At 39.7% G+C, this 12,737-nt stretch overlaps 1 protein-coding gene across 1 annotated transcript in view; it reads right to left on the bottom strand.

Annotated features, from left to right (window-relative positions):
• Positions 1 to 176: 176 nt before the first annotated feature.
• The window catches only part of LOC306885981 (unconventional myosin-VI-like), a 60,556-nt gene continuing 47,995 nt past the window's right edge, over positions 177 to 12,737 (bottom strand). The window contains exons 29-32 of the mRNA XM_079442820.1: positions 7,261 to 7,364; positions 5,831 to 5,962; positions 2,104 to 2,322; positions 177 to 1,896 (exon numbers count right to left, since the gene is read on the bottom strand). Of these exons, the coding sequence (XP_079298946.1) occupies positions 1,697 to 1,896; positions 2,104 to 2,322; positions 5,831 to 5,962; positions 7,261 to 7,364 (655 nt within the window). The 3' untranslated portion in view covers positions 177 to 1,696. The remainder of the gene's footprint in view (positions 1,897 to 2,103; positions 2,323 to 5,830; positions 5,963 to 7,260; positions 7,365 to 12,737) is intronic.

The following is a 12,737-nucleotide window of genomic DNA, read 5'->3' as shown; positions in this document are numbered from 1 at the left end:
ACATTAAACAGAAAAGGTATTTCTGAATGTGTCTTTCAGCTGCAGATAAAGTAAATCCTTATAGTCATGTCTGTTTAAATGTTCATGTGCAATGATGAATCGTTCATGATAATAGTCAGGGTCCTTGACTAAAGCTAAAACTCTTTATGACTACAAAGGCAAAGATCTAAACATAGCCCAGATTTCATATGGAATGTTTTTATTTTGGTCTAGCAAAGTGATCAGAGCAATAGTGGCCAGACAAAAATAAGAAAATCAGAGTATATTTAACCCAGACACATCAAAGATAAAATGACAGACAAGAAACAAATAATGAACATTATACTATGCATAAACTGATAGTTTAAGATGACACCATTTCATATGGAAAGGGCTCAATGGAGAAAAACATTAGCATATGAATAAACAAAGTCTGGATAATGACAGCAAATTGATCAAATGCAGCAATTTGGTCTGTGCCAAGTTTGCAGAATGTTAAGAATGTCATTGGTATTTCCATTACTTCTGTTCTTCAGGCAGTTATTATAACTAAAGGAGATAAGAAAGGGCCAGAGAAGCACAAAATGAGACACTCCAGAGCACAAGCTCATTTAAACGTAATATTTTCTTGAGTTGGTACATAAATAAATGTCAAAATGAGAGAAATCTACCACACACGCCGACAGAATTCACAGCAAATCATTAACAAAGGCGCCATTATCACTTCACTGAACAGAAATGAATATGCCCTTTAGCATATCCTCATGATTTAAGTACAAAATTGCTGAGCAAAACCATGCACGACAGCAGTGAATATCCTTTTTTATGAACTAAAGCTGCTTTTAAGTGCATCTATAAAATTCATTATCAAATATATGTAAAGGCAATTTCAGATGGTGCATTTCTTGGAAACCACACTGCCGTTATTACCACATTTACAAAAGGTGAGACAAAATATTACAACCTAATGTATTCCAGTGCATGATCTTCATTGGCCTTTACCATCATCATCTGATTAGATTAAGTTGAGTAGTTTGAGTAGTTATTCAATGTATTCAAATATTAAATGTTTCTCTACAATAATGACCATTTAAGTCTTATAAGAGAATTTTATTTTAAAAGTTAAAGTGTGTCATTTCTGCGGCACTAGCTGACAAAACTGCAAAAAAAAGGGGCATATTTTTCCCAAATAAACAGATAGTCCTGCCCCCAAACCCATGCCACTGGCTAAGCCAGTATTGCTCGTACTGGTCAGGATGCTCAAATGAACATTGAGAATTTTAAAACACCATCATAACTAGACTTGCGCTATCGCGTTTTTAACACGCAACAAATAATACACCTCACCTTTACCAGTAATGTGACTGAAAGAGTTTTACTGAAATATGCCCTTTTAGAAAGATTACAACTAGTGTATTTTAGATTCATGAGTAGGTTTACATGAGTGTGATATTGCAATAACATCCCTTTGAAATATGAATTAGGTCTGAAAATCTTAAGGCATTTCTGAGCAACAAGTTCAAGCAATGCTCAGATTTGTATGAAGACTGGTTTCTAAGTTCACAGCAAAATGGAGAACAAACTACAAACAAAAAGTAAATTAGACAGCAATTGCTTCCACTAGAGTTGTGCAGCCCTTTGTTTTAGCTACCCCACTTTACCGTCTACATCTACACGTGCATAGATCATGTAAACCAAGAGGAGAAATGGTGGATGTTCACTTGAGAAGGTTCTGGAGCATGGCGGTCGCATAGGTGGGTCGTGCCTGCTTGCTTTCGATGGCGTTCCTCAGGTACTGGATTCCGCCGCAGCGCTCCCAGATCTCCTCAAACTGGCGTGGGAGGATCTCTGCTCCATGTTTTCGTGTGAGCCCGGTCTCCTCCAGACTCAGCTCACACATCTCCATGTCGTCCTTACCTGGGTACAGCAAAGGATAAAAGGCATCACGCTATGCCCGAGTACACACCTCACATCCGCAGATTAGACTCGTATTTTCCAGGAAAGGTTTCAACTGCTTTATCTTTCAAATCCTGCTTCTATTCTGAATAATTCATTGTTCACAGTAGGGGAAAATTGTTTTATCTTATCAAAACATTAGGTGGTGCTGAAGAAGGCCTTTGGTACCTGCTACCAAGAGGATTGGCTGCTTGTCTGGATGAAGCTCCATCTGCCTGGCGATCCAGGGCCCATCAAAGTGAGCGTACCACCAGCCTTTTTTCTTGTTCTGGGGGTCTTTGTACTGGTCCGCGGGTCGTATGAAGGGAATGCGGAAGTAACGTTGCTGTCGGTTCATTGCGATCTCTTGCTGCCGGGCTGGGACGGGTGGAGCAGGGTTCTGCTGGGCTGAAGAAATATAAGAGAAAATTACAACAGTAACAAAACTTTCTAAAAAAAAAAAAAAATCTGATAGTGGTATTTGTCCACTCGAAACTTGCTGCCATGACTCTAGGGCCCTTGGGTTGGTTGCAATCGAATTGCTAAAGTATTCTGAGTATTATTTTTTTGTGGTTGTTCTGGGAGGTGCACCTAGAGCTCTGCACGGGATGGATTTCTATAGAGTTCTGTCTCTTTTCTGCCCACTCCAGGAAAAAAAAAGATGTTATAATTTGTCCCATCCGTGACTTTCACATTTTGTCCCACTCACAAAAACCAGCAGGTAGAGGTCTACTTGAAATTTCAGTCCCTCTCCTGTAAGATTCTGTTCCGTTAAGGTGCCATAGTTAATTTTTTTCTATTATCCCCCCCACACACACTCATTTCCCTCCCACACTTAGCAATTCAAAAGTTGCACCGTGCCGCACTCGGTAATACAGAGTGCAGACCTCTAGGTCCAACTCAAATTCTCACCCCCATGTCTTTATTACCCCTTGCCCACCACAAATTTTTGGTTCTTGGTTGAACCAAGCTGGGAGTCTGTCATGAACTGGACAAACGTCAGAAAAACTAAACGGTTCCGAAAAATGAAAGGACATTCAGTGTAACATAATAGGTTACATGGCTTTGGTACATCGTCCAAATGAACCTGGAATTCAGTATATCAGCACGTTCTCCATCGAAGGCCAGGTTGCATATCATATTGCAGTCTTTATAACTCATGTCATTCAATTTCAGGTCCTTCTCATTTAATGTGTCCCTATTTTGGATTTTTAAGTGCTATGTAGCTGTGAATGTAAACAGTCTGCAAAGTTGCAAAGCTGAAAGTGGATCATAAAGTTATTGTCTCTCAAAAGAAAGAGTAGACTCTCAATCGCTTAAACGAGTCGTTTAAAATTTGAATCCCATTTTCATGAAGTTCACAAGTTACCACATTTGCATCATGCCTGCCTAGATTCTACGTGGACAAAACTTGAACCCTGGCTTATTTTCACTTCCAATGGATGAGACTGAAGAATCAGTGGTTAAATTCACCTTTACTACGATCCCACAGCAGTATAATCCCAAACTTTTGCTGTGTTCCCATCCGTGAGTTCAATGCGATATTCGTAAACTGGTTGTCCTTGAAAGATGGGTCAGTGCCCAGTTTGTTTAGACCAGTTTACTCAATTAATAATCATACTTACAGTTTGTGATTTGAATGTTTCTTTAATTTTCTTTCGAGTGTGCAAAATATGTAGTTTTATGTGTTGTGTATAGAATGTCTGTCGTTCTTATTACTTTGAGTCAGTGATTTATTAGTACTTCATGTCTGTTTGGCTAACGCATATACATTAATGTTTGGGTCTTTACCAGTGATGCCGGTAACGCGTTACTTAGTAGCGCGTTACTCTAATATGACCAATTTTTCCAGTAACGACTAATCTAACGCGTTACTATTTCCATACCAGTAATCAAATTAAAGTTACTTGTCCAAGCCACTGTGCGTTACTATTTCTTTAATTTTTTTTTAAGCAAAACCTATTTGGTTTCTTCTTGCGTCTCGGGGAGTGACATCACGTATGCGACAGGTCATATTTTCAGGACAGCTCACCTACCAAGCGCCGCGGCTAGCGACACACGAACAACAATGGAGGGAGGAGAGAGATATGCGTTTTCTAGCTGGAAATATAGTCACTATTTTGAGTTTGTATCAGCCAAAGATGATAATATTAAGGTTCGTTGTACACTCTGTGCTGGCGACAAAGTGTTATCTAGCTTTAAAAACACTACGTCAAACTTGAAGAAACATTTGGAGTCGCAGCACGCCACAGTGAAACTTTCAGAGAGAGTCCCACCTGGTGGTGCTAAGCAGAGACCTGTGACCGCTGCAGAAGGTCTTCCACCACCCAAACAACAAAAACTGGACTTCAGTACAAAACCAGTAAGTGGTGGAGAAGTTAGAAGTTATATGAAGTCAAGAAAGACTGTCTTTATTTATTTTTATACAAACGTGTATTTCTGTCAGGAAATAGTTTTTAAGTTCAACTTAAAATGTCAAGAGATACATTGTTGACGTTACTGTTAAAATGCACCAACAATAAAGTAAGCATTGGCAAAACCGGTTGTCGTTTTTATGTTGGGGGGGGGGGGGGGGGGGGGGTGTTATTGGCAGCTGCTGAAAGTAACTAATAAAGTAACTTGTAATCTAACTTAGTTACTTTTAAAATAAAGTAATCAGTAAAGTAACTAAGTTACTTTTGAAAGGAGTAATCAGTAGTCAGTAATTCGATTACTATTTCAAAGTAACTGTGGCAACACTGGTCTTTACTACATTGCGTTTCCACCATGCGCTGTACGCAGTAGACCAATCACACCAGACTGGGTCATCGGACCAATCAGAGCAAAGTAGCCTCGTACAAAGGAGGGGTTTGGAAAAATGAATCTTCAAACAAATAGTTAAAGAGTTGTTGAGAAATAAGGTAAATTTAAATGCATATAAGAAAAAAGAAGTGTTTTTTGACCTGCATGCATGTAAACATGTTGTTGGGAACTCCCAAAACCGAACCTTTCAAATAGGGGCACTTTAAGATAAGTCTCTTCACATCTCTCTTCAATACACTTTATGATTTGAGGTATTATTCATATCTGTTCCCCAAATGGTAAACACCAAAGTAGCATTTGTTCAAATCAAATTTTTTACATCAAACCATCTATTTATACTTCATGCTCACAAAAATATATTAACCAGACATAAATGATGACATAAAAGGAAGTACGAATTTTAAATCCGTCATCCCTAAAGATCAAACAGCTTCAGAGGTCGGCATAATGTCAAGAAAGTTCCCAGAGAAGTTCTCAGCACTTCAGTATTGACTTTGCAAAGCCAGAAGCCTGATTTCATCTCTCAGAGAGAAGCAGCGTAAGCCCCATGCACCTGATACAAACACTCCACTGTTTGAAGGGAAGACACATCTAAGGATTTCACAACAAGAGAGCCGGAGAGTTTGAAGAGGTTCAAAATCCTGCAGGTCACGGAACTCTAAATCTTCTGTTTGTTCGGCACGAGCAAACACTTAAAAAAGCACTAAAGTCTTCCAGCAACCAAACACTGTGACGTGCCTTTCAAGTGGGAAAATCAGCGAGAGGTTTGATTTCCTCGAAACGGCAGCGAGTGCCTTAAGATGTGCTTTTAGCTGTCTGCATTATGTGCATGACAATGCTAACGCTAACAAAATGTGCCGCAAGGTTCTTGAAAAGAACAACGAATAAAAAGTGCACATTCAACCTTGAGAAACTGCTGTGGCATACATTCGCATAAAAAAAAACAAACAAAAAAAAAACTTCAGATGAGTATCTTTCCAGAATAAATATTATGCTGAATCACCTTTTGCCATTACAAATGAAATCACCAGCTACATACGACTTGTGACAATTTGAATTCTGTTGTACTGCCACCGTGCAGGCTTTTCTCTTGGGGAAACAGGTCATATCTTACCATAGTCAGTGACCGATTTGGGAGCCCTCATCTCGGTGTCTGTATTTTGCTTCTTGTTCTTTGATTTCCAGGCATGGTACACCTTCAGACGACGATGAAATTCTTCTCGGCATGCTGCCAGCAACTCTATATCTACAAGGGTGAGAGGATTACATAATGCATTGTCATGTATAACGAGCCGAGTTTCACATGACCTTTCATTTTAAGTGTTCAGGCTCATGCTGGACATGAACACAGAACAACTGTTAGAAAGTCTGTCTACGTTCAATTAAATGAAGACCACAAGTTTCCTAGCTTAAATAGTTACCAATATGCTAAACCTAATTTTCTACATCTGTATGACTTTCTTTCTTATACTGTATGATGTCTTATAGCTCAGGGGCGTCCAAACATGTTCCTGGAGGGCCATAGCTCCAACCTAATTAAACACACATGAATCAAAGTAACCAATGTCTTCAGGCTCACTAAAAACTTCCAGGCAAGTGTGTTGGAGCTGGTTGGAGCGAAATTCTGCAGGATGTTGGTCCTCCAAGAGCAGGACTGGTGACCCCTGTCATAGCTGCTGTTTTCCATACAATAAAAGTGAATATTTATAAGGAAATGTCAAGCTCTAATAAAAGCACCATCATAAAAGCAGTCCGCATGGCTTGTGCACTATATTCACTATAGTTATCATTCAAGTCTTCTAAAGCTATATGACAGCTTCGAGTAATGCCCTCAGGCAAATCAGTGTATATTCAAGCTTTCAATATTCATGACCACAAAGGAGAGCTACGGCAGAGGGTTTTTTAATGAATAACATCAAAATAATTTCAATCAAACATCAAAAACTTAAAATATAGTCCACAAGAACTTTTATGGTGGTCCTTATGGCCCAAAGTCTTGTTTTGTGGAAGGGAGCAGCTAGAACATTCTGCCAGGCATCTGATTTTATGTTTCACAGAAGAAAGAAAACCATATGGGTTTGAACTGACAAAAGGGTAGCGTTAATTATGACCTAATTTTCATTTTAGAGTGAACTATTCCTTTAAGTCAAGAGACAACTGAAAATTGAACCAAAATGACAGACCAAAAAGTCAGCGAAGCACAAAATGGATTTAAGTCTTTGTGATTAATGGTTCAACTACCATAAAAGACAAATAAACAAATCTGCAAATAAAAATACAGCATATATAATGCATTAACTTTCAAAATAAATAAACTATGGATTGAGAGCAAGCTACAAAATCAGTCACTTCGAAAAAGCTGTGCTGTCGCAATCTCCATCATGCTAGTTTTCCATCTTCAAAATATTACATGCTAGTCCCTCCATCTCTCTAAAAATATTACATGTCAGTCTCCAATCTCCAAAATGACATGCTTTTTGACACGAACAGCTTCAGGTGAGCAGGAAGTTCTGCGATCAGATTGAAAGGACTGATTGCTCTTACCACAGGAGGTGTTGATGGCATCTCGCAGCTCAGCGTACTTCCACTTGCTCAGGTCGTTCTTCTTCACCCCAGCTGCCACCTTGTTGGCCTGCACCTGCGCACCCCTGAAATTGCACAGAGGAGGAGCAATTTTGAGTTTTTCTTAGCTTCATATTTCTCCATAGGCAAAGGGTCTGATCTATCTCCTAAGCTCCTGTTACCAGCTGCTAAACATTCCCTAGGCCACAGCACAATCAGATGATTAATTGGCCTTCTGCTTACGTGGAGATACATTCTCTCTGAAACTTGTAATGACACGGAAATAGCACGGATCATGCCAAATTAACACCTCACTGAGCAAATTAGATGCAGCCTTGGCAACACTGAGCCGCAACCGTGAGGGTGGTTAATGGCGGTTAACGATGGTTCATGGTGAGCGAGGGAGAGGCCGCACGTGAACTCTGTGAGGGTTTTTGCAATCTTGACTCCCACAGTGCACGGTGCTTTACGCCAATCAGTGCAGGGATTGTCTGTCTTCTTTACTAAAGACACACAAGGTCTGTGAGGAGTCTGTGGGGCGATTTCAAAACCATCACCGGCCTGATTTCTATCCTAATGGCACCACTAAATACAACAATTTCAGGACTTGGGGACTATGCGATGCATTTTTGATATGGTTTCAGGTGGTCCTGGATGGCCAATTAGTCTTTTAGTAGAGTGTGCACTGAGTTTTAGGGTTTGTAATTTAAACTGACCAAACAAATACAAATTTAGCTGTTTTGAAAATGGGCAACTGAAAATAGCAATTCAAAGTAAATCCAATATAATGAGAAAACATTTTAGATGTGAAGCTTCACTGAAGCTGAACTGGTGCAAACAACCTGAGAAATATTCAACCATTTTAATGGATACAAACTACATTTGTTTTAAGAAAATATCAGTAGTGCTTGCCTGTGCAAAACTGGTTGCAGGATTCCAGGGAAATTTGTGTTTGCTACGGTGTTCTGGGAAGTTTTCAACAAGTTTCTAGGTTGTTGTCAGCCACCGCGAGGTTGCTGGATGTTTATTACCATGTTTCTAGGGTCTTACTAGGTAGTTGCTGTGTGTTCTCAGTGTTTGATACTGGGGTGTTCTGGGTAGTTGCTGTAGCATACCTTCTTTAATGTAAACCTGAGATTTTTTTTCACAGCCTGATCTGAATTTGTCCTACACCTCTTACCCCAAGTATAATGGTATGAGGAATAATAATGATGCTATGATAAGCACCACTAATGATGAACTCTGAAAACCTTATGAGAGATTGTTGTTTGATTAGGTGACTTAAATAACAAGCTCATAATTCCCATCCTACTTAAGAAAAACCTGCAATCTCCCAAGCCAAATCATTTCCACAGAAGACAATTATTCCAGTATCCGAGGCCAAAATTTAAAGTCATAAAGTGATGATGTCACCCTACAACCTTAAAGCAAACTTTCTCATATAAAAGCAGTGACAGGAGTCCCAGAAGAGACAGAGGGTTGTCAGTGTGAGCGGTGAGTGTGTGTCTGGGAGGAGCTCTTGCATGGCTGAACATGGTGACACTGGATGTAGGGACACTCTGTCGACTCTGACAGCTGTGAAGAGCAAAGCTGCTTAACAGAGACCCTGCGAGAGAAGTCACTGAACCAGCAACCCTGCTGATTAACCCACTCATACAGGTGTAAGCGGAGTGCTAACACAAACACACAGAGGAACAGAAATTAAATGTCAACACTAGTGCCGGGAAAGCTGCTCATAATTCAAAGCAGTTAAACTACAGTCGAGCAAGCATTTAAAAAAGTAATTACTATATTACAAATAATATATTAATACTATATACACAGGTGCATCTAAAATAACTTTCATATATTCTAGAGTCATTAGATGCAATGTAAAGCATTTCAAAAGTTTTTTTGTTTTAATTTTGATGATTAGAGTTTACAGCTCATGAAAGTTAAAAATCTAGTATCTCAAAATATAAGAATATTTACATTTGAGTTTCATTAAATGACCATCCCTATAATATAAATTCAGGGTATCTCTTGTTCTTTGAAACCACAATAATGGAGAAGACTGCTGACTTGGCAATGGCCGAGAAGACAATCACTGACACCTTCCACAAAGAGGGTAAGCCACAGAGGGTCATTACTGAAAGGTGTGGCTGTTCACAGAGTGCTGTATCAAAGCATATTAAATGCAAAGTTGACTGGAAGGAATAAACTGGGTAGGAATAGGTGCACAAGCAACAGGGATGACCACAAGCTTGAGAATACTGTCAAGCAAAGCTGATTCAAACACTTGGGAGAGCTTCACAAGGAGTGGACTGAAGCTGGAGTCATTGCATCAAGAGTCACCACGCTCAGACGTCTGCAGGAAAAGGGCTGCCAAGCCACTTCTGAAACCGAAACAACGTCAGAGGCATGTTACCTGGGCTAAGGAGAAAAAGAACTGGACTGTTGTTCAGTGGTCCAAAGTCCTCTTTTCAGATAAAAGTAAATTTTGCATTTCATTTGGAAATCAAGGTCTGGAGTCTGGAGGAAGAGTGGAGAGGAATCCAACAGAATCCAAGCAGCTTGAAGTCCAGTGTGAAGTTTCTGAAGTCAGTGATGATTTGGGGTGCCGTGACGTCTGCTGGTCCATTGTGTTATATCAAGTCCAAAGTCAATGCAGCCATCTACCAGGAGATTTGGAAGCACTTTATGCTTCCATCTGCTGACAAGCTTTATGGAGATGCTGAGTTCCTTTTCCAGCAGGACTTCTGCACCTGCCCACAGTGCCAAAACCACTTCCAAGTGCTTTGCTGACAATGATATTACTGTGCTTGATTGGCCAGACTTGCTTGACCTGAATCCCATATGGAATCTATGGGATATTTTAAAGAGAAAGATGAGAAACAGTCGATCCAACAATCCAGACGAGCTGAAGGCTCAATAGTGCCTCAGCAGTGCCACAGGCTGATAGCTTCCATGCCACACCTCACTGATGCTGGAGTTTGTGCTAAAGGAGCCCCGACCAAGTATTGAGTGCATAAATGAACATGCTTTAAAGAACATGAACATTTCTGTTTTGCAAATCCTTTTTTGATGGATCTTAGGAAATATTCTAATATTTTGAGATACTGGATTTTTGGCTTCATGAGCTGTAAGCTCTAATCATCTAATCATATACAGTGCCCTCCAAAAGTATTGGAACAGTAAAGACATAATTGCTCTGTTGGCTGTGGGGTCAAGACATTTACAAATATGATTAAAAGAAGAATATGAGACAAAACTACAGAATGTCACATTTTATTATTGGGTGATTCAACACATAGATGTTTTACCAGCTAAGAAGTTTAGCACTTTTAGAGTTTCATCCCTCTATCTGATATGAACATAAGTATTGGAACAGTTGCCTCACTGGTCTTTCTAAGTGATCAGCTGTGTCCTGTTGCATTAATTCTTCAGATATTAAAAGCAGGGAATTTGTCGTATCAGTTATATCCATTACTTCTGCATTCTGAATCTTGCATTCGATGATGAAACACACAAACCAGGATGAAGACGGGGGAGCTGACTTTGAGAGAAAAGCAAGCAATTCGGATGCTAAAAGAAAAGAGGAAGTCAATTAGAGCTATAGCAAAAACAAAGGGCATGGAGAAATCAAGAGTTTGGAAACCACCAGCGACACAGCAACCAACAACGACCTGATCAGCTGAGAAAACAGTAGTTGATGACAGACAAATCATAAAAGCTGTGAAAATGAATCCTAAAAGACGTGTCTGTAAAATCACCAACAACTTCCAGAAAGCTGGGGTGATGGGAAAGCAAAAATTTGATCGTTGACATATCAATAGAGTAGCAGTCTGGTGAATAGAGTCAGGTCGGCAAGAGGTATATATCTGAATATCGTCGGCATAGCAGTGATACTGAAAAACATGGCGGCGAATAATTTGTCCAAGGGGCATAATATAAATTATAAATAGTAATGGCCCTAAGAACTGAGCCCTGTGGCACACCCTGTTTAAGAGGGACAGTGGGAGATTTGTAATTATGCATGGTGATATAGTATTGTCTGTCCGTCAAATAGAAGGAAAACCAGGCTAACGCAGCTCCCGAGATTCCAACCTCTGAGAGGCGCATGAGTAGTAGATTATGAGACACAGTGTCAAAAGCTGAGCTAAGGTCGAGTAATAAGAGTATGGAAAGGTTGCCCGAATCACCAGAAAGGAGGAGGTAATTTGTAACCTTTAGTAAAGCAGTTTCAGTACTGTGTTGTGAGCGAAAACCTGACTGAAATATATTGTGTGTGTATGTTGTGAGCTAGAAATGACTGCAACTGAGAGGCAACAACCTTTTCCATGATTTTAGAAACAAATGGTAGGTTGGAGATTATAGACGATAATTAGCATAGTCAGCTGGGTGCAGAGTTGGCTTTTTAAGAATAGGAGTGATAGCAGCAGTTTTGAGTGAAACTGGAACAATAGAAGAAATAAGAGACATGTTTACAAGATGTGAAATAGAACCAGAAATAGCAGAGGCACAGTGTTTTAAAAGGAATGTAGGTGCAGGGTCAACACGGCACGAAGAAAAGTTGGATTTCAGTATAAATTAAGGTGGGGTTTGTCAAGGAAAAGCTATCAAGCTGTTGAATAGGACGAGCTAGCTCACAAGTAGGAGTGGTCAATTCTGCACCAAATATCCCACATAAAGCATCCAGCTTACCCTGAAAGTAGCATAAAAAAGAACAACATAAGTCGTAGAGAGGCATTACGTATAGGAGGCTGAACTAACCGGTTCACCAAACTAAAAAGTGATTTAGGCTTATTGTTTGATGTGTTAATAGTTTTGGAAATATAGGAAGAATGAGCTGCATGCAAGGCAGTTTTGTAGTGCTTAACATGATCTGAAAGTGCCAGAACGTGTACAGTTAAACCTGTTTTCCTAAAAAGGCGTTCAAGTTGTCTGCCTTTAGCCTTCATAGCACATAGCTCATTGTTGTACCATGGAGCGGCGTGGGACATGGGAACAGTCCTGATTGGAGCATGCTCGCACAAAACATAAGCAATAGCAGAGTGATACAGATCATATATCTTAGATGGACAAGTAAAATTGAATACATCAGAAATGACAGATGAAGCAATAGAGGCAGTAAGTGAATCAACATTGACAGCACTGAACTTACGATAAGAGATGGTTTTGTTTTCAGTACGTTTAGTTGGACAAGTTCTTGTAAAGTCAAAACTGTCTGAGACTGCATTTTACAATGCAGTTACTCCACAGCACTGGTAAACTGCCATATGGGACATTTCTTAAGTTATGTGTAGAGAAGACCAAACAGGCTGATATTTTTTTGTGACTGATTTCCTTCTGCTAGAAGCTAATTGAAGCTGATGACTCCAGATGACAGCACAAGGAGGAGGAACATAAACACTGCAACAAAATTCTCATTCCTTTTAAAAGCAACACTTAAACACTAAAATGCAAAACCAAGTTTCTTT

The sequence above is a fragment of the Barbus barbus genome, assembly GCF_936440315.1.
Source record: "Barbus barbus genome assembly, chromosome: 20".
Lineage (NCBI taxonomy): Eukaryota > Metazoa > Chordata > Actinopteri > Cypriniformes > Cyprinidae > Barbus > Barbus barbus.
This window is presented reverse-complemented; position numbering and strand designations above follow the sequence as displayed.